Raw genomic sequence first — 27,862 nt, forward strand, 5'->3', positions numbered from 1 at the left:
CAATATTTTTTTTTTTGACGTTTAAACATTTATTATTCAGCAGAATGATCTCCTGTCACCGTAACTTCATTTTGGAGTAGGAAATCCCCCCAAAAGAACCAAATTCTTTTGATCTCTATTCATAGGTAAGGTGTTGCAAAGACTATGTCATTCTTCTTAGCCTCTCTTGAAACTATGTTTTCCAAAAGTGGGTACAGTATTACTAGTGAGGCGTGAACAGCACCAACTGTATGGAGTCATTACCCCTTGAGTAGAACACTCATGTTCAGGTCTGATTGCAGCTCTCAATGTCTGCAAGGTTATGATTGTAATGAAAAACATCCTTTTTCTTCAGAACATGTTGCAACATGAAATAAATTCAAACCGCAGTACCAGTGGGGGAAATTCAGCAGTTTCAATTCCAATAAATCTTTTCCAACCACTCAAAAGTTATTTCTCTTTTTTGCAATGGTATTATACTGTTATACTGCGCAGTTTATGATTCTGCAATATTTTTCTGTGGTATTGTCCATTTGTGTTTGTCCATCTGTCCTCTTTCAGTGGCAGTTTGAACCTGCCACTTCCTCAGGTTGAATTTGGATAATTTATCAAAAATCATTTGAAGTTAGATCAAGTCTTCCGAAGTGCTTACATTTCTTCTTGGTGTCATTTGGTAACTATGCTTTGTATTCCATCACTCGATTTACTAATGAAAGAATTGAGCAGATCTGAACATATAGTGGGGATTCCTTTGAGATTCTACTAAAAAAAACTGATAGTATAGGGCTGATTTTTCAAATAGCTGTGCAGCCACATTATATGTGGAATGGAAACAGTGTCAAAAGACTGTTTCAGACTTCTTTCCTTCAAATAATCAGGATGGTGACACTAATACTGAAAAAATGAAATTTCTAGCTGTGTTCTAGAACATTCTCATTCAATTATAAATAATAGTAAATTTCTGTGTATGCACATAAGAGATTAAAAGCTTCATATATTTGCATACTTAGCACATGTCTAAAAGGTTTCCTGCAAAATCCAGCTTCCAATGCCTTCATTTATGTGGATAACATGATAATTTCAAAGTTAGAAACAAGATTAGTTCAGTTGGGAAATCTGTTTTCCCTTCCAAAATGCTTGAGTTTGATCAATGCAACATTTTTGCTTTAAGTATATAAAATACACTAAATCCTACAGTAATTTGTGCGTTTTTTTTCTGTTCAGTTTGATTAATGATTTCAAAACACAAAAACTCTTTGTATTTTAGATGTTTTGGTTGGTCTCTGCATTGCTATTTTCCATTGTTGATAAAACATGTTTGTTTTTCTCCTGAGATTGCTGTCTTTTGAACTGTTTTTCCCCATTAAACCTTTTGATGATTCCAGTTATCAAGTCACAGTAAAAACCAATGAAAACATTACAATCTAGATTAAAATTATAATTTGTACACTACAGCAATAAAAGTTTATTGTTGATTGAGGGTTATTTCTATTTGAATTGCCTAGTATATCCTTTGATTCTTTTTGAATGAAAGCAATTCAAGGTGGTCACACTAGATTATCTTGGAGTCTGTTACAGTAGCGTTCCTCAGAATATCAACTCGGGTTGATATTCTCAGATATGTGTGAGATGCACATCTCAGATGCACAAACATGCTGCATAATGGGAATGCAAAGCAGAGCTAAAAGACATCTACATTAGCCTACTGCAACTTTTAAGTTTCTCTTTTAACCATTAAGCTATGCTCAGTGTGCTATAACTTCCTATGGTCTTCCTATATTTGTTGCCAAATTTTCTAGGCGCAGTGTATATGAGAATGTCACAAGGTTAGCTACATGAACTGATACTGCCGGTTTTACACTGGTTTGTGCATGTGTTCAAATCTGCTTACATAAGCCAGATCTACACTTCATTTTTCTGTACCTGATGAAGGTCTGAGGAAAACATGATCTCTTAGCGGTATAACTCAGCTTGGCAGATGCCTCTCATGATAGTTATATCAGCAAAATGGCACTTTCACTAGAATAGTTTGTGTTACTCAGCAGAAGCCGTGAAGAAAAGAGCTGGCAGAAGATGGACAAATAAAAATATCATGTTTCTAGCATAGTCCTTGTCTGCGCTACAATCACTTGCCTATACAATGAGCTGTGATTCTGTAGATGCAGCGACTGAACAGAAAATTAAAATTTGTCATTGCAAGTTGCCATTCTTTTCCACTGAAAATGTAAAGTAATACAAGGCAGAAAACACCATTTTCCTGAGGTGAGTCTTCATATTAGCCTTTCCCTGGAGGGGGTACTCATGGTGGTATTCTACTACTACTGCAACTTGTCTACCTGCATAAGGCAAACAGAATTCCAGTAAGCACAGAGAAAACCCTTTCTGTGGGAAAAAGATCAAAAATAAATTAGTATTAGTTAATTAAGTAGTAATACTTAAAATTATTCAGAAATGAAGTATCTATTTTAGTGTTCCAATTCAAACATCCTCTCCAATCCCACTTCTGGTGTGAAGTCTTCAGGAAATTAACTATTAGATTTCAATTAGGAGAATGAGTATTGTGGCCATTATTGATGTTTCTGCATTAATCATTTCTAAAAGCTTTTTGAAACATCAAGTTTATCCATACAGCTGTGTTAATACCATCACTTTCTTCCCTTTTTGTGCATTGTTTTAACTTACACATTGTATCTTGCTTGTGTTCTAACTCACACATTGTATCTTCAGATATGATCTGTGTGGAATGGATCTTCTCCTTTGTTAAAATACACTGCAGGATGCATTGGGATCCTTTGCTTGGGATATGTAATGTTACCACAATAGGAATGATAATAATTCCTCTCCGCTGAGTTATGGTTTTATAATTATCACAGTTATAGAAGGGAGACAGACTCATGGTCTCATGATCAGAGATGTTCATTTTCCTCAAAAAACTAAACTGGATAGGAGGTGATATGGACAATTTATAGGCCGTATCTGGTCACAAAAGAGTCTGTTTCAGAACTAAATAACTGTTAGAACATATACCTCTTTTATTTTTGCTTTCCAAAAACATATTATTTTCTTGTTGATTCAAAATGCATTGATATATTTAAGTAGATATCAGATAGCTCCATCAGCGTGAATCTGAAAGACAGCACTAGGTGCACATTGTTTCACTAATAGGAAGTCTCCCGTTCTCTATAAATAGGCATGTTTCAGTTCTGATTGTTCTGTACTGAAATAACTGTGTAGACGTCTAATTACCCTAAATAGAAAACACAAATAATGGGAGGCATTCAAACCGGACTGAAAAATTGTTCCTAGCAGTTTACTGTTCTACTTCCTGGGCTTTGGTTCAGAAATGAGCAAGGTCTGAGAGCCCTTTTTTCCCCTTTTCTTTTCTATCGTACATTGACATTGATTATTCTGCCGTGTCCCGAAGGCAAGTGATATATAATGCAGTGTCTCTTTTGGAGTCAAGGGTCAAATTCATCCCTGGCCAGGATTTGTAACGATAAACAAGGGAAGGAAATGAATGACTTCTGAAAAATTGAGTTCCCTCCAGCACCCTTTCAATTTGCACACAGCTAGACATTGTGCTTTATATGCAATTATAATGATTTAGTCAAAGGTGTTTACCAGTCAAAGGCGTAATATCCTGCTTATCTGATAATTACGTGCCTGGTCAGGACCATTGAGTACATTATTAATATTGTCAATCTTTTGCACCAGAATGAAGTGTTTCCTCATTGGTGTTTATATTTTAATGTTATATTTACTTGCTCTGTATGGCCTATATATACACACCTGCAGTTTTTTATTTGTTTCACAAGGTAGCATGTAGTAAGTCTGCCTTGCTTAAATTTTTTATGCCTTAATGAAATTTTCTACAATAATACTGATTCTTGTAATATAAAACTGAAGAATTCTTTATAGTAAGGGGGAGAATATAATTAAAAATTTATCTCTAGCCTTTTGTAGCACTGCTTATAAACATTAAAAAGGTAATCGTTATTTTCCTAATCCTGAATCTGTTCTGCACATTCCATTCATTACTGTACTTAATGCAAATTGAGTGTTAAATCTCCTTAAGTGGAATCCTCAGCCTGCCTTGTGTTTGGGACTGGGATAAGCATGGGAAAGAATTACATTTTAGAGATGGAAATCAGCCAAAATAATATCTTCGTGGCTGTCAGTGGGACCAAATTTAGAGGGTAATCTTATAAAATTAAAGGTGCCACAGATGGGTAGCATAGAAATGAAATAAAATGTATGCAATCCAACCTTGGAAAAAAGGAACCAATCAACCAATCACTGTGATAGCTACCCTGAAGAGAGTTATGACTACATGCTATAACCTGACTTAGATGCTTTCGAGCTTCTCTGGCTGCCCTTTCTGTTTGGCAGCTTTATTTCTAACTGATGCTGTGTCACTGATGTGATTTCCCATTAGTTGCATCTACTTATGGTGTTTTGAACACATACAGTGTTTTCATTAATTGTTTTGGAAATGCCATCATCTCCAGCTAAGCCAGATCACTAGGCTATATTCAGAATGAAACAAGTTACCGCATCAAGTAGCTGATCAGACTAGTTTGAAACCACACTGAGCATTACATGCAGCAGCATGGACAGACTTCTAGACCTGTTTGTATCTTCTAATCCATAATGTGTTTTTATTGGTGCAACTTAGTTTTGACTCTTCTTCAAACAGTCTGACTCCAATTTGTTTCCTCTGACTTGTTTTCTTTGTCCAAAAAAGAAGAATACTAAAAGAAGACTAAGAGTATAGCTATTTTCTCATTACAACTTGATTTCCCCATGTTCATTGTTTCTGGAAGTTGACAATGCACTGTCTCATATTTAGGAAGCAGCTACACCCAAATTCAAGCTAAAAATTACTTCCTGTAAAATTTACTTCTCAATAACAGAGGAGAGCTTAGAAGATCACAGTGTGTTTTGTGAATTTGCACTACAAAATCATTTGCTAAAGGGGTCAGAAACAGGAACAGGCTAAAGCATTATCATGTTATTTAACTTTTTCATCTCTAAATGCTATTATTTCAGGCCAGGTTCCAGGTAACTGGACATCAATAAGCATCAGTAAATGCCACAGGTGCAATAGCAAGTGTAAACTGTGAAAAATCTAAGTATATCACCAAAGCTTGAACTGTGGTATGAATATAATTTGTCTTTTATTCCCTTTTCCACCTGTGCATCTGTTGATGAATTTAAATCCCCAGAAAGTTGCGGTTCCCCAGGTTTTATCTCTAATCATTTTATGTTCAAGCAGGAATTGTATGATAACTTTAATTTTCAGTACGCTGCTTTTCTTTTCTGACAGGTGACCAGAGCTCTTGGGATCTTCTGATTTGCTTGTCTTCCAGAAAAGCTGATGGTGGTAACTGCTTTCAGCTAGATGACTTCCATCATCTAGAGTTATTCCGGAAGGTACATGATTATACGTTTTCCTTTCTCAGCATGAGAGGACAGGTCTATCCCAAATTATTTGTGCTCACTTACAAAAAGAAAAAAAAGCGTATCTGATGATGATTTTATAGTGAAGCAGCGTGGTTTAACCACTATAAAAAGCTTCGTCAAGTTTCATATCTACTGAAAAATACTTATATCAATATATCACATCCAGAGATCAGGAGTGATTTCTTATGGGGACAAAGTTTGATATTTTGGATCTAAATATTTCAGTATAAATTTTGAAAATTGTTACAACTAAATATCCAATTTACTCTTCTCCAACTTGAACTTTTGCTTCTGTACAAACCCTTTTGCTTCTGGCCACCCTCAAATAGCAGGCCATGCAGAAAAGAGGACTACAAAAGTCAGGGGAAATTTAAACAAGTACCCCATTGGAAAAAGAAAATTTAGAAATGGCAGGAAACAGCTAGAAAATGTATGAACTGTTTCTGAATAATAGCTTTGGCAGAAGATAAAGCTGGGCTAATTCAGGCTTCACAACTTGTTGAGTTTCATCTAATGTATTTACTCCTTTGTAAACATAATTCAGGCACCTCTCCAAGCAGTGCTCCTACAATTGATAATGTGTGAGCTGGACTGATATCTTCATCCAGGGCCTTCACAGGAGATATCTGGACTCTGCTTTGGCACAACAGTCTGCTGTTGGACAGTCCACTGTCCAAAGCATCAGTGGTGCCAAAACTTACTTGTGTTTTCAGGATTGCTTTTCCTCACTTAAGCATGTTGTGAGCACATTTTAAATTACTTAGATGTTTATGTATCTAAATAAGAACGTAACCTGGTGGTAAAAATATATGTGATTTATTTAAACTAAGATCTTTGTTTGAAATCATGTGACCAAACTACAGCTCATATTTCAAATAACTTTAACATATGTATTTGCAAATTATTACATATATATATGCAGATTATATATACATTATGTATAAATGACATATGTCTAATTATTGCAAAACCCAAAATACCGTCTTTGATCTGCAGACTTGGGAGAAACATAGTTGTTTTTTAAAGGGATGTAGTTCATCTACAAAGCATATTCATAAGGATTCAAAAAGAATATTGTATGTATGTCCACAGTACTTAGAGCTAGGAGCATATTGGAGTCCCCTGGGGCAGGATACCGTACCTCAGTGTATACAAAGTTAATTTTTTACAGCAGTTCCACTTTGCTAAAAATATAGATACTTTGCTTGCAGGTGTTTCAGATAATAAAGCATCCCAGGCTTCTGCAAGCCATTTGCTTCTTATTCTACTGATTAATATTGTAGCTGAGATTCTAATAATCTGCAGTGTAACAATTCTCATAGCATTCTGCAATGTCCAGAAGTTTCTTGCATGGAAAACAGAGATATAAGGTGATCAAAGGAGTTGCCTGGGTTCCCTCAGGAACACAAGCATAGCAGATGGCTTTACATATTGGACTAAAGTTACTCTCTGTAATGCTACATACTACAGTGCAGCACCATTCTTTATGATAGAGTCTGGGTATAGTTTAGCTCACCATGGTGCCCAAGCACAGAAATTCAAAAAGCAGAGCTTTTTAAATCAGGTATGGACCCAGGCTACAGTGATGAAGCTTGAAGAAGCTGTGAGGAACCGCAAGGAACAGCTTGGCTGCTCCTGCAGTGTGCTCCTATCCCTCAGCCCAAGCTATCACAGGCAACATGGGCTTGCCCTGGGCTCACCCACCACTGTAGATGTGTCCCATGTACTATTCCCATGCGGTGAGAGATAGTGACTGGTAACCAGCAGGGCATGGGGAAGCTGCCCAAATGATGAGAGGCAGAGGAGGGAGACATAAGTCTGAAAATTTGTTGTGATGGCCATGGAGGAAGAATTTGTCTTTTAATTCATTATCCCATATTGCAGGAATGGAAGAATTTTAATTCCCTACTGATACTGACACAAGTTTTCACATGAGGCGTCTCTCCCTAATAAATTAAACACCATTGAAGGCTCTCAACAGTTTTAAGAAAGAATCTCTAAAGCTTCTCTTTTTTATGTACAGGTAAACCTACTTCCAGAAATTCAGCATTTCCTTTGCAGAAAAGAAGGACTATGTGAGATAACCAAAGCCTTTTCAGGTAACTTTCTAATTTCTTGAAATCTGTACACATGGTAAAATCATTTAGTAGTCTTAGTATTAAGTCTCTGACATATGACAGTCAGACTCATACTTCCTGTTTATTTTTAGTCATGAGTTCATTGAAAAAAAGTAAAAATGGAATAAGAGGTCCATTTCAGACACCATTTAAATGTAATTTATATTTAGTATAGTTTCAGTATAGTATAGTTTCAGTTAGTATAATTTCAGTATAGCATAGTTAGTATAGTTTCAGGGTAAAACATTGCATTATTTAGCATACTGTAGAAGTAAAATAGACTGTTAGTGTCCTACTTTTGGGCTATCTTGTGTTAGTGTTTACAAAGTCATGGGTTCAATGTAATATGTTTGCTCAGCTTTAGAAAAATGTTATGGCATGGAGAAGGAGTAGGAGCTGGAGTTTGGTTCCCATCCAGACATAATTTACTGATAAAAAAGCCTTTGTATATTAAGATCATCCACCAGAAGAGTTTAAAGGTTATGGGCCAGTTGCCAGAGAATTCTAGTTTACTATGGGTGAGACTCAGCTTTGTGTACCATGTTACATCTATTTAAACTCAAGAGATTCGTTCTGATCCCACTTATACCACTAAATATCCAGCATCAGAGCTATTTTGGATCTATTATCTAACTTGACTGTATAAACTTTGCTTATGAGAAAGCTTTGTTGATGATAACATGATAACAAACCTCCCACATTTAGTACTTTAGTTTTTAGCCATGTTAGGCAGGCAGTTCAATCTGATTTTCTTTCTTTTTTTTTTTCTTGTATATATATATGTATAATTTATCATGTAAAGATAGAATTCATCACATCTTCTCTTTACTATTTAGAAGCTGGGTATCTAGTCCAGCCCTTAAGGTTAGTGGAGAGAGGGGGGCATCTTCAGAGAATGATTCATTTTGTCCTAAATTACGGGTTGGAAATAAGTGGGTCAGTTTATCTCTGGAGTTGCTAATTATACAACTAGTCCCACCATGGATAGTAAATGGTACCTAGACAAATAGTTTAAATTAAATACCAGTATTTTGGATGGCTAGTATTCTTCATAAAGAACTGTATATTGAGACTCAGTTTAAATCGGACATTTTCTATACTCCTGATGCAATAAATTGTCAATACTGATCATAAGGAATGTGCAGGGTAATGAACATTTGACTGTGTCCTGTGAGAGTTCTTTATTGTTAGGTGGTATTACACTAGGTAAGTGATATATTGTGCTTTGGCTGAGTTCATAAGTATATCTTCAGTGATGCCTAGAGCCTTGATTCTACTTCATCGGAATGTGAATTAGAAAGGATTGTGATATGGTACCAGTTTCAGACAAACCTGAGCAGATTTCTAAAATTTTCAAGGACTTCAGGAATTGCTAATTCTTACTCATGTTATAACAGGCTGCCTTGAGACACATTGGTTTGCCCTGCTACTTGGAGAAAAGCCAATTGCAATAGTTTTTCTTATTTTACTACCACAAAACCACAAAGACAAGGGGCACTCACCACACACAGAGCTTTCCTCTTAAAATAAGCACATTTCACCAGTGTCCATAAACTGCGGTACAAGCCACTCTGTGTATGGGGTGCGTCAAGCTGTCCAGTAGTTGCTCCACTTTAGATGGAGGCAATTTGTAATCATCTAATTCCACTTTTATGGTACTGCTTTTTTTCCAGTCAAGGAGCCGTCATGACTGATGCTGAAATCCCCTTGAAATCGAGGCTATTATGTATGCTCAGACCTAGGGTCTGAGGTTCTTATTTACTCAGTAATAGAGGATTATTTTAGTCTGCTGAAGCTCAGACAACTATCAGAAGTCCCTCTCAGTATTCAGTAAATAAAAGCAGCAGTGTTTTATAGTAAAAAGAAACCCATCTCTCTTAAATCTAGATGTATTTGCATCAGTGTGTGCTCTAGGGGTAGAGGTAGTGATTTAAATACAGGGGTTCATGCCACTTGAGACCCTTCAGGAATCCAGGACATCCAGTGGGATGGGCAAATTCGGCAGAGACCCCATGTGCTTCTGAACCCCCACCTGGAGGCTCAAGGGAACATCCTGCAGTATCTTAGAGTGCAATAGGTGTCCGTGGTTGAGTAGCTGACTCTAACGGTAGGTATCTCTTAGCTCTTATAAGTAGTCCAGTTAGAGTTAGCAGAGTCCTAAGAGTATTTAGTTCACCAGCTAATACCAGCATAGCTTAGGGTCACACAGGGTAATACATTGGCTGTATCCACTCGATCTTCATTAACTATAATAGGAACTTAGTTCTTGGCACACACCGAATAATCTTTGTATAGACATCAAAGCACGAGTGTCATAATCCAGAGTTTAATCCTACTCAATATCACTGTATATGTGATACCTTATTTAGTATGGTTGAAATTAACCCACAGGAGGTGAAATTACAAACATAAGGTGAAATCTTTTGGTGGTCAAGAGGAAAAAAAAGGTATAAACTAAAGCAATCTTTAAATAGATATTCTCCATCCTCCGTCTTGCATCAGGCATAGCCAACTCTTTCCACTTTTTTCTTTTTTTTTTTTTGTTTGCATCCTCTGACAGATTTCTCTGCCCGACAACAGACAAGTTGCTGCTTATTAGGATTTGTCTGATCTTCAACTTAAATTATTTTGGGGTAAAAAAACAGTTTTCAGCAATATTTCCTCCATGAGGCATCTTTTCTTTTCATATCAGTGGTGTGTTTTCATTTGTGTTTCTTGTGTTTCTTTGCATCTATGGGAATACTCTTCAGTTCCTGTTGAAGAGGATCAGTTGGTTTGTTATTGCTAGGTTTGTCATGTAGTCAGCCTCCCAAGGAGTCAAGCAATTTGTTCAGCAAGAGAAGACACAAAGTTGTTGCTCTAAGTAAACACACACTAAGCCATTGAAAGGAATACCAGGGAGCAAGAATGAGAGCTAGGATTACTGGCTTTGCAGTGAGTGTGTCTTTGTTGGTATTGATAAGCAGGGGCTGCTAGAGTGAATTCTTTAAACACATTGTTCAGTTTGTTGGTATTGCTAGACTATTTTATTTGTTGTGAAGCAGTTGAACTGTTTGTTTTATATTTAAGAAAACATGCCCCCTTTCCTTATCCCTATTATATCAATATGGCTGCTGTGAGCATAATAATTTGTGGAAGTCAGTGCTTTTTTTTTTTTTTTTTTTTTCTCCCTTTAATGTAAAATGTTTTTGCCAGACTGAAAATTTAGAATGATTCTTTGTGTATGGAAAAGGTTATGGAGTTACCAGTGACGATTCCTTTTTAGGGGCAGGAGAGACACTAGGAAGAGAAAGGATAGGAAAGATGGAGGATGATGAGTCTAGGAGAGCAAAAAAAAAGTGTGTGGGGTAGATTAGATGCAGTAGGAAAATAAATGCGAGGAAAGCAGTTGCTGCAAATGTTTTGTCATGAGACATAAGAACGATAATGGATCTTAAAATTCAGTATGGAAGAAAATAACTGGATGCTGCTCAGTCTGAAAAGGTTAGTTTTACTCCTGCTTTTGCAGTGCTGTGGGGATAGGAGTTTGTAACCAGATGCCTGTTGTCTGCTCCTTGTCATTTTATGGTCTTTGGACTGTAAGGAGGTTCTGACATGTCTGTTGAATGACCAAGGAAAGCTCTGAGCATTTATTGCTCAGGTCAATAGAGCTGCAGCTGTTGCAAGAACCCGTGAATCATTTTTTTTCCTGAAATTAACCCAAACATAGAAGTTCTGTGATGTAGAAAAATGACTGATAAAAGGATTTCAGGTGCTTAGACTCCCTGCCCCACCACATGTAGGGTCAGGACCAGGCTTGGCTGGAACTACTGCTGAGTGATGGAGAGGACTGCCAAGGCTCAGCCTCTGCCATGTTGTTGTTCTTTGCCCATCCTAATCAGTGATTCTTTTTAAAGATTCTTTTGCTGTATGCCTCCCTTAAGGATTTCTCCTTGCTAGTGTCATTAGTCAGACGCTTTATTAGTGTCTACAAGCCCTGCTTGCTCACTTGCTTGCCTGCGGGGTTGACTAACACTGACTAACAGTGACTCCATCACATGGATGGAGTTGGGGTAGACACAATCCTAATGAAAATGTTTGGGCAGCAGTGAGGTGGAGATAGCATAGCTGTGTGACCGTGATCCCAATATGTGGTATGTTAATTGTCTGGTGCTGACTGAGGTGCCAAAGCCCCTCAGCCGCTTTCTCCCCCTGCTTGGAAAATCTGCACCTGCTTTTCCCTGGTGTCCTCGAGTTACTCTGGAGCTAGCAGGCAACGTGGTGACAGAGGATAAGGAAGAACGCAAGGGCAGCTACGGTCACAGAGCTTATCACACTCCTTTACGCTGGCTGCTTTATTAGATGGTAGCTGGGAGCACACAGCAGCAGGGGTATTATTTGCCTTCCTTTGCTATCTTTGGTTTGGATCATGTTGCCACCTGTCATCAAGACCTGAGGCTGAATGTCAAGAGTGACAACCACTCTCCCCTCCCACCACCCCAGGGCTCAGCTGTGCTTTTGTAGTGGCTGTAAGTGGCTGGCCAGCTTTAATCAGATTGCCAGGCTGCTTACAGCTGCTCTCACACACAGCTGACCTGGCTGACTCACTTATGCTGGATACTCCATCCTTGGATCCAGGAATCATCTGTGTGAGAGAGAAATTATGGATGAGATTTCTATTTCTATAATTCAGCATCTCCACAACATGCTTTAAAAAGGGATGTTCTTCTTTTGCCAGTTGGCCATTAAAAATGTCTGCACATGAGCAGTGGTCAATTTTGTGTCCATTACTTTTTTTGTTAAGATCCTCAGAAATGGCCAACAAAATCAGCTTTTTTTTTTTTTTTTTTTTTTTTTTGATGTTAATTTGATTATAAACTACTTGGGAAAGGATGTTCTCTGTTTTAAAGCAGGGTCAAATCTCATCTGGGACAAAAACATACTTCTGTAATAACAACTAATCTGAGGAGACAGAAAAGAAGTAAAGCAACTAAATGAATTTAATTACTTGGCCCTCAGTTGCATTTTATTATATCTTCTACTTTGTTAGTAGTACGGAGTGATGACTGTGGATCTGATTGATTGCATAACATCCAGTGTTTTCACTGAGTCACTTTTTCCAGTGTTTTGAAGCTTATCGGTAAACTTGAGTTCTAGTATGAAGGGTGCATGTACAGGATCAAGCCCTCCTAGAAGGTATTGGAAAAATCTTTTAGCTGCTTGAGGAATGAAGAAGCAAAGATTGTGTTTAATACATACTTTTTGCTACATACCTGCCAAAACAGAGAAGTAACAAGCATGGTAAATGATTAATCTATGCTTAAGCTGTGTTCATGATGTTTTTTATGAGGGGGAAATAAACAACACATATGTTTGTAAATGATGTTCTGTCCTGTGGTTGTCTTTATCATTCTGAAACTTCACAGGTGTTTTCCAATCATGGAATCCTGTCTGCGGCTTATATTCCTTTCAATCTAGTTATATTTTACTATATATTTTTCTCCTTGCTACTAAATGTGTTTTATCTAGTCATTCTCTAAATACCCAGCAATAACTAATAACTGGAGGTCTCCATTTTTGGCATTCATTATGGGATACTGTTACATTAACTGTATTAGAGAGGGAGAACTCACTGCATGTTCTGAATATAAAACCCTTTTAATGACAACTAAATCAATACTCACTAGTTTATGGGAAGCTGCACATGCAGAAATGTGCACATCACACACGAAGCTAAAGAAAACATGGAAACATCATCACAAGAGTGTTAAGTATCAAGCAAGAAATCCCATTCCAGTAAATGGAAATGTTGTCAAGATTTCAGTGGTATTGTGATTACTCATAGGCTTCCCAGACTCCTTCACATACTCAGCACCTCTTTCTGAGTTTCAAAGTCATCCCTTTTCTAAATGTGTAGGTTATAAAACTGAGTGTTACAGGTTCTCTCTTTCTCTCTCTCTTTTTTTTTTTTTTAAAGCAACCTTCAGGCATCCTGTACAAACCATAGTGTTTAATAAGAGGCAGTTAAATGGAAAGGGTCTGTTTTCTGTGACAAACATGCAACGACCTCAAACCATGGATGGGTAGTAGTCCAACTAATACTATCCAGCCTCTGAAATTAACACTGGAAAATGAACTTTTAATCATGTCCATAGTTGTAAAGAGTAAAGCATGCTATACATAACTGAGCAAAAGGTACTAGATAGTAGACTTTATTTAGACCGTAATTCCCTTGATGTGGAGAGGATCAGGAGCCAAAGACTTTATGAAAGCTTTTTAAACACTTTCTCTTATGGATTAATCTTTGCAGCTGTTTAATATGGCTTTCAAATATACAAAGCCTGGAAAATCACCCATCTGTAAATACCTGAATAAGACCAGGTTGTCAGTAATCCAGTTTGCCCAAGCTCTGTCAGGGAGATGCCCATATTAGTCCGGGAGATGGATGATAAAGGTGTATGTGTATACACAATATAAAGTTCTTCCAACACATGTAGACCCCTTTCTAGTGATCAAGCCTAGAAGGCAGGTAGAGAGGACCTGCTACCAGTCCTTTTGAATATTGTATCAGCAACTGCTGAGAATTAATGTGAGATGATTATCATTTTCATTTTTTCCTGGTATTGGAGAATCCGAGATCTTGCTAGAGACAAATTGGCACTATGAAAAGCTAGGAATAAGTTCAGATTTCCATTCAGATAAAAAAATCTCCAATATAGTTCCAGGATTAATGTCCTTTCAGGTTCTAAGAGGTGCTTTTACTCCTTAAAAGAAAAGCAATAAGAAGAAGATTTTTCAAGCATAAATGCTCTGGAAAAAAATGACAATGTACTGGACTTAGAACAAAGCACTGCACTCTAGTTGAGTTTCATCCCATCTTTAGCTCTGTGCCCCACAAAACAACTGTTTATTTCCAAAGGTGACACAAATGCTCTTGAAATGTTTCTAATGGATCTGACAGTTGATGGGCAATTTAGAAGCAAAATGACCTTTTTCCCACAGAGACAGAAGTCCTAACTGTTCCTTGCTCTTCATTTGAACCGTGTCACATATAGCCCCTTTAGATCTTGAATGAAGTAAAAAACAAAACCCATCAACAAAACTGTACTATAGGTCTCCTTGTAACATCCACGGATATCAAAACAGAATGGTTAAAGAAGACAACACATCTATTCACCAGCAGGGCATGGATATTCATGGCAGCAGCCATGTAAACAATTATCTGGCTATGCTCCAGGCAGCCTTAATTTGTCCAAAAGTACTTTCAGCTATTGATAAACCTTTCACTTGGCCACATGTAGCTAACTCTTAAATCAGCTGTTTTTTATTGTGCATGTGTTGAATCTCATGTAACACTCAAGAACTCTCAGCCAAAGATAAGTAAATAACTTGGAAGTCAGAGAAAGAGAAGGGGCAGCAAATCATAGGCTTATAAAACATTTGAGAGGCCACCCTTATTAGACGTCCTTGTAGTTGCTGTTGCTGTCCACTGATCTGTTTGACTCTGTGGTACTTCAATAGATTGCAGTTGACAGGAAAAAATGTACCTCCAGTCCTCTTTTTTGATCTGGAGATGTTGATTTGCTTTGGTGGATCTTACGTCTCTATTTTACGTATGCCCCTTCTTGCTCCCTGCAGCTGTGCACATGTCTCTGATCTATCTTTTACCTACTGCTGTGGCTTCAGGGCTAATGTGTGGATGCAGCTGGGAAGAGAATTATGATTTCCTTACCAATTATAAAGGTATAATAGAGAACACTCTAGGCAGACTGGAAAGAGATTTTTAAGGTGGAGATTTGCAAAGTGCTTCAAATCAGAGTTTTTAACTGTAACCTTTCAGAGATGCCATCGTAAGAAGCATTTTTCAAGAAAGTAATGAGTTTTCATTCAAACTAAAAGCTGGTTTTGAGTTTAAACTGCTTGGTTTGCAGTATGTCATCACAAATGGTAGCAGACTGGCAAAGTCTACAACTTCTCCTCAGCTGAAACAACAGTTTTAATAGCCTTTTAATTACTTCATAGCCATTTTAAATATGAGAATGTTCATTTCTAGTTTACATCTCTGTTTGACTTTAAAAAGCCTGTGCTACAAAAAATAGATGATATGAAGATTTTGATTTTTGAAAGAGGGAATGTAATCTGGTTATTTGGATGTGAGATTAGGATGCTGGAATTCCTGTAATTTCTGATATGGTTTCTCAAACTGACTGACACAAATCAATTGTTGAGCCATCAGCATTTTATTATAAATTGTTGATGTAATTTCCACACTTCAGAAAGACTAGTTAATTAACAACAGTTGGTAGAGTGATTTCAGGATGGAAGACATGTTAATTACTGGAAACGGTGATGACATTGCACTCTAATTTTCATTGATAATAATGTTGATTAACAAATTCACAGCTCTAACATACACTGTTATGACTTTTGAGTGCAAAATCAGGGGAAGAGTTGCAATTAGAATGGATCCAGCTGTGTGTACTGCATTTGAACACTAAGGACTAATATCCAAAATTTGTATTAATTGATTATTAGGAGTACATTTACCAAAGAAAGGGGTTGTCTCCTCATTTGCTGTGGCATGCTCTGTGTCATCTCAAGCAAGTGTCTTGTAACATCTCCTTTTTTCTCTTTCTCCTGCTTCCAGTCATGCTGCGGTGCCTTACTCAGGCAAATGCTAATAGCAAGCCAATATCTGTGTGTAAAGCACCATATAAATAGGATGAGGAATAATTTAGGAACTTTGCCTCCTTTTCTCTTCTCCAGTGCCTTAATTTGTTTTACCTTTGTGAAATAGTAGGTTTTCATTTTTTTTTCTTTCTTACCCCAAGGGCAATTTCAAATGACTTATCACAGTATTAAGGAGATTTTCCTCAGTGGTTTGGGAGTTTCAAGACAGTCCTGTTTTTCATCTGTCCCTACCCATTTTTTACTTAGCTCCAATAAATGGTTCACTAGACAGTAGAAACAATTAATTGAAAGTAAACTTTGTATTTTTTCAAAAAAGGCAAAATCTCTGTTTTAAAAGGGGTAAATATATGTAAAAACCATATTTCTTTCTTTTCAAGCTCAGCCTTGTGAGCTCATGCTGTGTTGGTTATTTGTTGCCTTAGCAGCACAATTAAAACAGTACTTGAAAATGATAAAAACATTGTCTCCTTTCTTTCGAGTGACAAGTTCCCCTGCTGCCTTGTTCTTATTTTAATGGAAACATTAGCTTTATTTTAAAAAATAATTTTGTGTGTGTTTTCCCTTTCTCAGCATCACCATCGTTCTGACTAAAGCAATTCCTGAAAAAAATATGCATCTTTGAGAAAATACAGTTTTTAAGATCTGAACATGTTAAGATAGCATTTCAGAGGGAAAAATACAGCATTTTCAAAAACTCCACTGGAGAGAGAAGACCTGTCGTTCTTGTTTTCATGGTTCTCTAAAGATTGTTGTGTAGCTATGGCTTAATGTAGAAGGGATGTGTGTTCCCCGAAGCTTGGTCTGGAATCACAGTTGTGCTCTGTAGCCATGAAAGTAGGATCTCTTTCTTATCTGCACCTCCTCAAAAGCTGTTAGCCTGGATTGCTGTCATGGATTTCTGTGGGGTTTTTTTTTGTGACTTTGACCCCGTCATGGTTGATAGATCATCATCTTGGTGTTTGAAGAGTTATGTCATGAGTTTTGAACTACAAAGTCTCTGCTGGGCTTTTCTTGATGGTGGTATTATAACCAAGACACAGTGGAGCAGAGTGCAGTTGTTGTTCTAACTCTTTAGTCAGCTGCAACACTGAAGGGATTTTTTTTTTTTAACTAATGTAAAAATAAATTAGTGAGGGATCTTTGAAGACAACCAGGTATTGTATTGCCCTGTATTGGATTTTAATAATTCAGTTTTTGTCTAAACAGCAAAACTTTTAGACTTTCCTCTTGGAATTATTAGTTCCAAGTAAGAAGCTTAGTTTGCATAGTCAATGAAAAAAGAGATCTTTCCAGAAGGCAGTTTAGAACTAGTATTTTTCATAGTGCTCTGAGGAATGGTTGCTCTCTCCATTGACTGAAGATGAAGCCTAAAAATGCTCGAGTGCAAATACAGGCATTTCAGTTATATGGTCAAAATGAATCAGTGCAGCGGAGCCTTTGAAAATTGCCTTGGAGTTTTCTCTTTACATGGTGGATTTGGAAGAAAAATAGTACTTTATTTAGTAGGTCTACTCACCTTGCAGATTCAGAATCAAGTATGCTAAATAAATGATTCAGTGAGAGTTTATTCCTGTTATCACTATCCAGCCATATAGATAAACAGTAGCTGGTTTTGTCTCTGCATCATCAGTAAACAAAGTTCAAGTAAATTATGGTGCATCACACAGTGCCTGAAGATGTCAATGAGCATATAATCTTATGACATTCTTTGTTAGGGAACTGATTTTGATTAGTAAATTCTTTACTGCAGCTGAATGGTGCATGTAAGACAAAGGACCTCGCTAATTTTAGATCCCAGCTGAACTTTAAAAACTGAACTGATCTGATCTCATGAGAAGTTAAACATAAACCATCAAAATGCTATTTTAACAGGAATTCTATGAAAATGAATAGTTCCCTTCCATAATGGCTGCTCATACCTCGTCATCAGAAATACAAGTCAGTTTTATATTTAATTTCATGCACCAGAATGGAGACTATCTGCACAGAAATAGAAGCTATACAAATAACTTAATAAGATTAGCATAATGCAGTATGACATTAAAAAGATAAGTAATCAGGCCTGTGAACAGCTTGACTTTTCTCTATTACTTAAGAATTTGAAATATCTAAAAGTGAAGTGTGTTAGAGTTAATGAAAGCCACCCTGCATGAGATAAGGATGTAATGTAAGGGCTTTATACCTTTTTTCAGCATAGTAAAAACAGAAAACACGTACCACCCACTGATGGATATCACATCGCAATATTTTGATTACTGTTAATATTCACGTGACTCAGTAATCTTGAGTACTCTGGTACTTCATTCCTATTCCCACTCAGCCTCCTGGAGATTTCAGTAACTAACAAAGTCTAGACTGGAGGTGTGAGTGTAGCACAAAGGTAGGTTGTTAGTGGCTGAGTTGAGCTGATGGTGTGATTACTGCAGCAACGTCCCTCGGTCAGATAATGTCGCATCAACATCAATTTTAATGAGACCTGTGTGAGAAACACAAGTTTTGATATTCTTGTGTACCTAGAAATAAAGGATTTACTTTTAGAGGAAGGGGAGAATGGGATGCTTTTCCATATGCAGCACTCATGTGCGCGCACATATAAAACAAGAGTTATAGCCAAGGCTCTGATTTTGCAGCTGGAATGGTGTTTGGTGAGTGTAAGTCTCTCTGCCAGCAGAACTAGAAGGGTTTATAGTCTAAGCACTTGTTATTTTATATTATCAGCTGATTCTGGTAGCTCCTCTCTACCTGTTTTATGCATTTTGTTCTTAGCAGCAAGAGATGCCCCATCCTTTGGATGGTCTGCTGACTTTCTCATTTATTCTCTTGGAACTTTTTCAGAATTGCACCTCCCAATTGCCGCCTCAGAATGCTCTGATCAACCTGGGCTGTCAAAGGCCAGCACCACAAGCAAAACGTCTCAGAGCTGGAAAAGCAGCGACAAGACACACTCTGCACGGCACTTGTGGAACCAGACCAATAGTTCACACCTGTAAGACACGATAACGCACTATCCTGAACTGTTTGTGTTTCTTAATGCATTTCCCTGAGAGGCAGGGAGCAGAATACAGCAAGACTCAGCAAGATCACAGCAGAAGGAGCGCTTAAATATATCATATCTTTTATACTGTTTGTTTTTGTAACAGCCAAGCTTGTATATGCTTTGCACATGAAAACCTAAGCTTTTATGCTGAGGGCATTTAAATATCTTATCTACCTAGTTGATAAATACAGATCCATGGACACTCCTGAATGTTTAGGTCTCCTACAGGCTGAGTCTTTTCCTGTTCCCATCCTATCACAGACATGTATCTTCCTTTGCAGAGACTATGCATTAACTGAGGTAGTAAGATGTATTTAAGAGTTGGGTGTTCAAATGTTGCTTCTTACATTACAGTATCACACAAATATTACTGCTTTTCAGCGGAAAGAAAAAAAAAATCTATTTAATATAGATACTATTAAATTCCCGTAATAGATAGCAAAACTGAGATACAGAAAAACTATGTTTTGCCAAAGATTACATAGAAATAGGAAAAGAGCTTTACATCAAGTCTCTTTCATGCTTTCAGTATTTTTAATCTTAATTCCTAGATATAGAAAGTACTCCAAATCACTTTGATTAGGCACTGCTGTTACTTCAGCCTGTAATATTTTAACCTCCACTCTGATTTTCCTGGACTAGTAATGATTGCTTTTACAATAATTATAACATGCCTGCAATGTGTTTATTCTTATATAGTCTCAACCATAACTCCTTTCTAACACAGTTACTTTCTATATCTAGGAATTAAGATTAAAAAATATTGGAAGCATGAAAAAGACATGATGTAAAGCTTTGTTCCAGACAGTTTGGTCTCATCTTCTGAGTTGCTTAACTAGGGAAAAAGGCAATTATTTTCTCTACTAATTTCTGTATTCTTATAGCTCATTTATTTTTAACAGAGATTGCACCAGCACCTCCATGATGCTAGGTATAATTATTATTACTTTCCAGGAATCAGTTATCACTTCCACCAGACCACAGGGACATCTTTAAAGCTCAAGACCTTTCTGTCATCATCAAAGCATATGTGCTAGTCACATCCTTAACACCTTTACGGGCTTTCATTCATTCAACTGGCACTGTCTGGCATCCACCCAAGAAGAAGCACTTTTCTGTAAAGGTAATACACTTCATTTCCTAATTGTTTCTCTTTTTCAGGCAAAGTGTGGACATGAAAAAAAAAAGAGGTTGTTCCTCTTCCTTTTCCTCATGTCCAGCTTTCCTCAGAGAGAGAGGGGTTTGTTCCACAAAGGAGTGAAACACAGGGAGGGTTAGGAGGGACCCTGGGGTTTGCTTGCTTCAATGCCCGTTCCTGTCACTGACATTTGACAGCAGTTGCAAGGCTGAAGTGTTCTCTAAAGCACAGCTGGGGGGTTGCTGTTTTGCTGTAACTTCTTTTGCCTGAGTGTTGACAGTGTTGTGAAAAAGGAAAGTAAATATTTAAAATGGTTTGTTTACAGAATCACAGAATGGTTGAAGTTGGAAGGGACTTCTAGAGATTATCTAGTCCAATTCCTCTGCTCAAGAAAGGGGGTGTTTAGATTTCTTTTTCTTTTCTTTTTTTTTTTTTAGTTGCAGTAAAACAGAATCAAAGAGGGTCAGGGTACTTCCAAATAAGAGGAAGGAAGTATAGCATGGAGAGGATTGGCTTCCTATGGTCTCTAGGTTTTATGAAGATGCATGTTTTACAGTTTCTTTAATTTGATTAGCTCTAGACATCTCTACATGGCTGGAGCAAATCCTCTCTCCATCTAATTTGCTCAGCAATACTACAGATTACCAAGTGTTCCTTCCCATAACTTTATTCTTCTAGCAACTGTGCTTGCAACATGGCAGCTTTTCATGAGGAACTACAGTTCTGTGACTCCTTCCTTCCTTTTGAAGAGATAAAAGGTCAACGTAGAGGTAGTATCTCAAGGTATCACAGCTCAATGTCAGATGCAGCATTTGAGGATGCTGCAGGTTCCAAATAAGTTTCTTGTGCTAGGAACTGGTCTTGGGTTTGCATCAGTGTGAATCACTGTCAGGACTTTGGATTATGCCAGCCTTGTAGTGTTTTCAATTTTAGCTATTGAGAAAATGTCTAATCTAAGTTCATTATCTAATCTCTAATTCTGGTTATTGGAGAAACAGACACCTGTAGAAAGCAAACCATCCCACCTAATTTAAACAGTAATTTTAGAATGATATGAGTTTCCTGCTAAAAATATTTGTTCTCTTCCTAGGACTATGACTCATTTAGAAAAGGTGCCTACATTTTAGATGGCCAAAATTAGGTGATAGGAGCCTGTGTCCTTTTCTTTACCTCTTCAGAAGCTAAGGAATTCCACATACTTTTTTTTTTTTTTTTTTTTTTTTTCGCAATTGCTCTATTTACACTTAGGAAGACCACTCCCCTGCTTACAAACCTTGAAGTTCAGGTTTGTTTTATGTTTATTAAAATACCCCAGTGTCCAGAATGTCACTATCATGGCTGAAGTAGGAACCACTTTAAGGGTGAACAGTCATTAGTAAATGTGGTATGGCTCTGGAAAAATAATCCCTCCTGAGATAAGTCTGCTGTAAGGGATGCCAGCCACCATTTACAGAGCACTCTGGCAGCTGAAGAAGCAATAAAAATGATAGATAGAAGCCGCAGCACATATACAGTTGTTCCAATCTGGTTACTGCTTCTGTGGTATTATATCTTCCACTGCTTTAGACAGTCTTGTCAAAATGGCAAGAATTACACAAAAATTAAGCACCAGAGAAAGTATGTCGGTACTGATGTATAAATATATATTAACAAAAAGATGGAGAACAGGATATATAAAACTGTCTCTAAGCATAAACCGTGTACCCTATAAAGATCCTGGGAGGAGTCAGGTAGATTCTAGGAGAAGTGAGACACTGTGTAGTCCAGCAGTTGGAATTCACTGATATTCCAACTGGGAAAATCATGAGGCTTCTGCTCTTGATGCAGAGGCATCAGGCAAGAGGAGCTAGAAAAGATGTTGTCATTCAGAAGATTGTACTTGCGAGGAGATTTAAATTAGTAATATCCTTTGGGATAAGATTACCGCAAGTTTCAAATAACTTCATGGAGCTGTCAGATGTTACCAGCAAGATGTACAATGACAGCACAGCGATCTCCTTTCATGAACTAGCTAGTGGAACTATGTGTGTTTGCCCCAGCCAAGAAATCTGGTCCAGTGTATTTCTAAGCATTCAATTTCTGTCAACTCTAGCGTGGAGGCAGGAAAACTGTTCATTACATTGTGAAGCTCCAACCTGTCAATGGTTAATAAAGACAGAAAGCCTCTGTTCTTGCACTGTTTGACATTGACTGATATCCATTAATGTCATTGGGAATGAACACCCTACAGGGGAGACTGTGGTCTTGAAAAATTTACTAATGATGCATTTTTCTCTAGAACAGTGAATTAATCTTTACAAATTAATGGATGAGAATAATTTTCATCTGCTGTATTGCTGTCATAGACACGCTGCCTTTGGTAATGTTGCACAGTAATTCAGAGATCTGCTCGGTGCATATAAGTGTCAGGTTGCAATTTTTTTCACACTAGTACAATAAAACCATTATCAATAAGAAATTGATCCACAGTTGTGGTTGGCTTGGTCACGGCTTTACTATCGCAAACTCAGTATGTTAAGTGTAAAATTTGATTTCCTCTGCATATAAAAACGGCTTTGTGGTTGCCAGAGGTAGACAGAATGTGGTGAAAATGAAGGTAAGATTTTTAAAATGATGGAGGTGTATCAGATGATATCCAGTGTTTCAGAGAAGCTGTGTAAAGAAAAAATACAAGCTTATTCTATGAAATAATACCGTATTACTCCACTGCTTCTCTTTTCATAAATTATTATAAATGATTCTTACCACTTAAATTTATTTATCCTAATCATAATGACAGGACTTCAAAATGACTTTATGAATAAGCATTGACTAAATGGAAATTCAGGAAGAGTTCAAATGCAGCTTGCTTATCAGCTGCTCAGGTTTTCTCTGGATTATACAGATTTTGTATCTCTGTTCAGAAAGCAAGCTATGAAAAGAAGCTGGTTTCTAGTCTGGCATAAGGATTTTGTCTGTGTTTAAGGGACTGTGAAAGTGCAGCTTTGGATTTAGGCTGTGATTGTGAAGATACAGGAAAGGCAGGGAAGCGAATGGCTTTCAGCCATATGAATATTTTGATGAGAGACTGTATAATAGCCTTATTTCTTTGAAGAAATTTGGATAGCCTCTTTTAGATCATCTGTCCTTTGATTAATTGATAATTAAACAAATTAATATAATATAATAATCATTAAATTAAATATCAAATAATATAATAATATAATAAATAATTGGACAACAGGTTGACCATGAGGCAGCAGTGTGCCCTTGTGGCCAAGAAGGCCAATGGCATCGTGGGGTGCATTAAGAAGAGCATCTCCAGCAGGTCAGGGAGGTGATCCTGCCCCTCTACTCAGCCCTGGTGAGGCCACATCTGGAGTATTGTGTCCAGTTCTGGGACGTGGAACTACTGGAGAGAATCCAGCGCAGGGCTACGAGGATGATCAGGAGCCTGGAACATCTGCCCTATGAGGAGAGGCTGAGGGAGCTGGGCCTGTTCAGCCTGGAGAAGAGAAGGCTGAGAGGGGGCCTGAGCAGTGTCTATACATGCCTTTATGAGCGAAGAGGATGGGGCCAGCCTCTTTTCAGTGGCAACCAGCGACAGGACTAGAGGAAACAGCCACACACTGAAGCACCGAAACTTAAGGAACTTAAGGAAAAAATTCTTGACAGTGAGGATGACAGAGTGCTGGAACAGTTTGCCAAGAGTGGAATCTCCTTCTCTGGAGATCTTCAAAACATGCTTGGATGCAATCCCGTGCCACATGCTATAGGGGACCCTGCATATTCTGGGGGGGTTGGACTAGATGATCTCTAAAGGTCTCTTCTAACCTTAAAGATTCTATGGTTCTATGATTCTATGATAAAGGCTTTCTAGGTTAATAGTTGCATGTGGTAGCGATTAAGGGATGCGTCTCAATCAATGTGTGAAATAAATCCCTTCATATAAGTGCACATTATGCATGTGTACTGAGCAAAAGATTAACCCCCAATGATCCCTGAACAATTTTATGTTTGGTAGAATCCCTTGTGTGAAACACTCATTTTTAATGAATTATCTCAAAGTTTGTCAGTCTATGAAAGTACTCATCTCCTTTGCCTAGGCATTAGCCTTTCTCAGACTGGTCCCAGTTCTTGACAGAGGGGTAAAATTTTATGGGCTTTAGTGTTGCATGTCCTGCATCACCTGGGGAGATTTTCTGTGCTGTAGACAGCTTCTCACTGCCCCTGCTCTGGCTTGCTGTCCGTATGCTCCTCCAAAAGAGGCTGTCAGGTATGTCATGGGCTTGAATTCCTTGGCTGATGTACTCATGTCACCTTAGATGTCCTTAGCTAAAAATATGACCTTAAGTGATTTTCAAGCCATCCAGTGAACATAATAAATTAAAGCTGTTTGCTATTTTTTAAGCATGCTGTGGCATAAGCCTATGATTATCACTGAAATTCTCTCTCTTTCGTATTAGTCATTTGACTAATTGACTAATTGAATGAACAAAAATATTTTTCATGCTTAACATATGTGAAATAAAACCAGACCAGGATCTATCCAGAAAATAAGTCTTTTAATATCGCATGAAGATCCGGCTTAGAGGAGAATGTGGAATTTGCCTTGCATTATTGCCCTCACGTGGCCAATGTTGATATTATTTGAAGTTATAGTCACAGACAGTTAATATAAAACAGAATGAAAACTTAAATGCAGATAAAGAGAAAAATATTTAGAAACAGCAGAAACAGTCTTTCCCTTTCACAAAAATTGCTAACTCTACTGTATTTTAGCAGAAAAAAATGCAAAAAGAATTTAATCAGCTCTTTTGTTGGATTAAACTATAGGGTTAATTGGGAATAACAATAAATTAATGAATAAAATTCTATAAAATACATATGCATTTAACTGTCCTTGTAAGTAGCCTGTGTACAGAATAAAATTCTCAGAGCATAACGAGAAGTTGTCTCTGTTTTCTGTCCTCATAATATCTAGAACCCTGTTTTTATTTTTCACACTAATATCATATCAAAAGCGTTTCTGGCCTAGAAGAGATCAAATACCTCTTTAGTCCAACTTTATTTCTGACAACATCTAGGAAAGAAAGTATTAAAAACTGTGTATTGTGTGAAAAGTGTAAAATTTTTGTGTAAAATAACACTCTTCCCAGGAAAACTCTACCAGTTTCTGACAATCTGCACTATAAGACACACTGAACTGGAAGTGGGATATATATCATATATCGTTCCACTATATCATATATATATGTATATATAAAAAACTTATTTATTTAATAAGGCTCAGTAGAATTTTCTATTTTGCAGTTTTCTAATTGACTTTTGAATATATTTATGTGTTTGATCTTACCAATAACCTGTGACAAAGAACCTCCATTGTGGTATAGGATTTTTTTTTTGCTTTGCTTTAAAATTTTCATTTGATCATTTAATTTCATGTCATTGGTTCTCATCTTAAGAGAATGAATGATTAATGCTTCTTCCTTTACCTTTTCCATATTTGTGTCAGTTTGTCATGCAGTGCACAAAAAGCGTTAAAATTCTTCTGAATATAGGCATTCCGATTTCTCTAGTAAGAGCTCTTTTTTCACCCTCCCAAGACCGATCATTTCTCATGAGAATTATGTATGTCAGAAGGAAGCCTTTTCTCTCTTATCCAAGCCCTTAGCTCTCTGCTCTTCTCATAGTCCTCAGATTTTCTCGCTCTAGTTCTTCAGTCCAGGCAGCTCTGCAAGCTCCCAGCTTTCCCATTTTTGTTCCCCTTCTCATCTTTTCCTTTTTGCTCTCCAGAGTGCCTTAATCAAGCTGAATGAGAACAGCTTTCTCCAAAACATGGTATTCACTAAAATGAATATAAATGCAAGACTGGAACATTGATTTGTAGTATTGTCTCCAGTACTTGATCCCGAAAGTAGGTTTCTTCTCTCTCCTTGCCAAAGACCACATTTCAGACAGGAAAATAAAACACTATTTTTAGCTCCCAAATAGATTCTTTTCTCCTTTTATAATCTGACTATGAGGCATACCTTGTAGAAACAAATTTGATTTTGGGGGAAATGCCAACTTCTCTCAGGATCTTAGGACTCTGTTCTGGAACAGCTTGTTTAAAAGTACATATTTGTCTCTCACAATGATTTGAGAAATGTTGTTAGTAAATCATCTTTACCATTCCACTGAGAAGTCTATGCTAGGGTTGGGAAACCATTTTAGTTCAGTTCCGTTCAAAGGGCCCTAATTTAGCAGTCACTGAAGCTAATGAAAAGCTGGTCATTGACTCCGGTGACTCTGGACTTATGCTTAAGAGCAGGGATCTTTAGCAGAAAATTTGCTCATGGTCTTTTGTCCCTTTTTTCACCAGCCAAGATTTAAAATAAGACATTCAGGGACAACCACTAAAGTGAGTAAAAATTTGGCCACCTAAACCTGAAATAAAACAAAGTATATCTTCTATGTAAGTGAATTAAAAGTGTTAAGGAGCAAGTGTTGTTTGGCCTGAGCTATTAAAAAACTTTTATTTAAAATAGCTTATATAAAGAAAAAAGTATGCATAAATGGGAAATTTACTGTATAAGCTAACTGAATAATATCCTGGCTTCTCCCTTTATCAAGTGCTGTGTCAGAGGTTCAGAGAAATGGTATGACATAACAGTAAATCAGAGTCTGGAATAAACAGATCTACCTGAAGCTTGTACTATAAACTTGTGATAAATTGCTGCACTGTTTTCTCTGTGATATATTCTAGAATCATTGGTTTTGATTATGGGTACATTTTTCTTGCATTATGCATCTTGCAACTTTTTCTGTCTACAGGAGAGAGTGAGTAGGTCTGTGTTAGCAGGCAATATAGGAGACGGTTCCATTGCAAAATATGTTTTTCTCAGGCCTTTGGCATGGAATTAGTTTGTAGGCACCTTAGATATCTAAATACCTCCACGTGGATAGTCAAAAAGATTCGTGTTTGTGTGCAAATGGATGTTTCTGTATTTATGAACAACTACTTACGCCCCAAAGTATTTGGATTTAGTGGAGAAATGTCACCAAATACAGATCCAGAGAGAAGATGAATGTAGAAAAATGGATTGAAAATACAGAGTCCATGCTGAAAAGGTTATCAGAGATTGATTGAGTTGATTCAAATGAAAACATGCTCAGCTATTTTCAGAGAGGAGACTGCCTTAACTCTTTTGAGTCCTTGCAGACCCAAGCAATCAGGAAAAAGAGTGGCATTTCCAATTGCAGAGCAGAGCAATATGAAAAGGACATCCTCATGATTTCAAGGAAAGTCAATTTTTGAAGCTGAAGGTCATGCTTTACTTCACTTAGAAGTAAATATTGCCCTCAAATATGTTACAGATTACTCTGCTGCCTAGTTTTGAAGGACCAAACAAAGGTCATACAAAATCTGTAAAGTATGTTTCACCAGATTCCAAAATGTATTCAGTATTATACTGGATTATTCAGTAGCTCCAATAG

At 37.3% G+C, this 27,862-nt stretch overlaps 1 protein-coding gene across 1 annotated transcript in view; it reads left to right on the forward strand.

Annotated features, from left to right (window-relative positions):
• CPED1 (cadherin like and PC-esterase domain containing 1) overlaps window positions 1–27,862 on the forward strand; it is a 134,385-nt gene that overhangs the window by 27,811 nt on the left and 78,712 nt on the right. The window contains exons 3-6 of the mRNA XM_010215322.2: window positions 5,306–5,412; window positions 7,466–7,541; window positions 19,065–19,215; window positions 20,221–20,389. Of these exons, the coding sequence (XP_010213624.2) occupies window positions 5,306–5,412; window positions 7,466–7,541; window positions 19,065–19,215; window positions 20,221–20,389 (503 nt within the window). The remainder of the gene's footprint in view (window positions 1–5,305; window positions 5,413–7,465; window positions 7,542–19,064; window positions 19,216–20,220; window positions 20,390–27,862) is intronic.

This window comes from Tinamus guttatus, unplaced genomic scaffold (assembly GCF_059628265.1).
Source record: "Tinamus guttatus ecotype Peru unplaced genomic scaffold, ASM5962826v1 Tinamus_guttatus_pri_ptg000018l, whole genome shotgun sequence".
NCBI lineage: Eukaryota > Metazoa > Chordata > Aves > Tinamiformes > Tinamidae > Tinamus > Tinamus guttatus.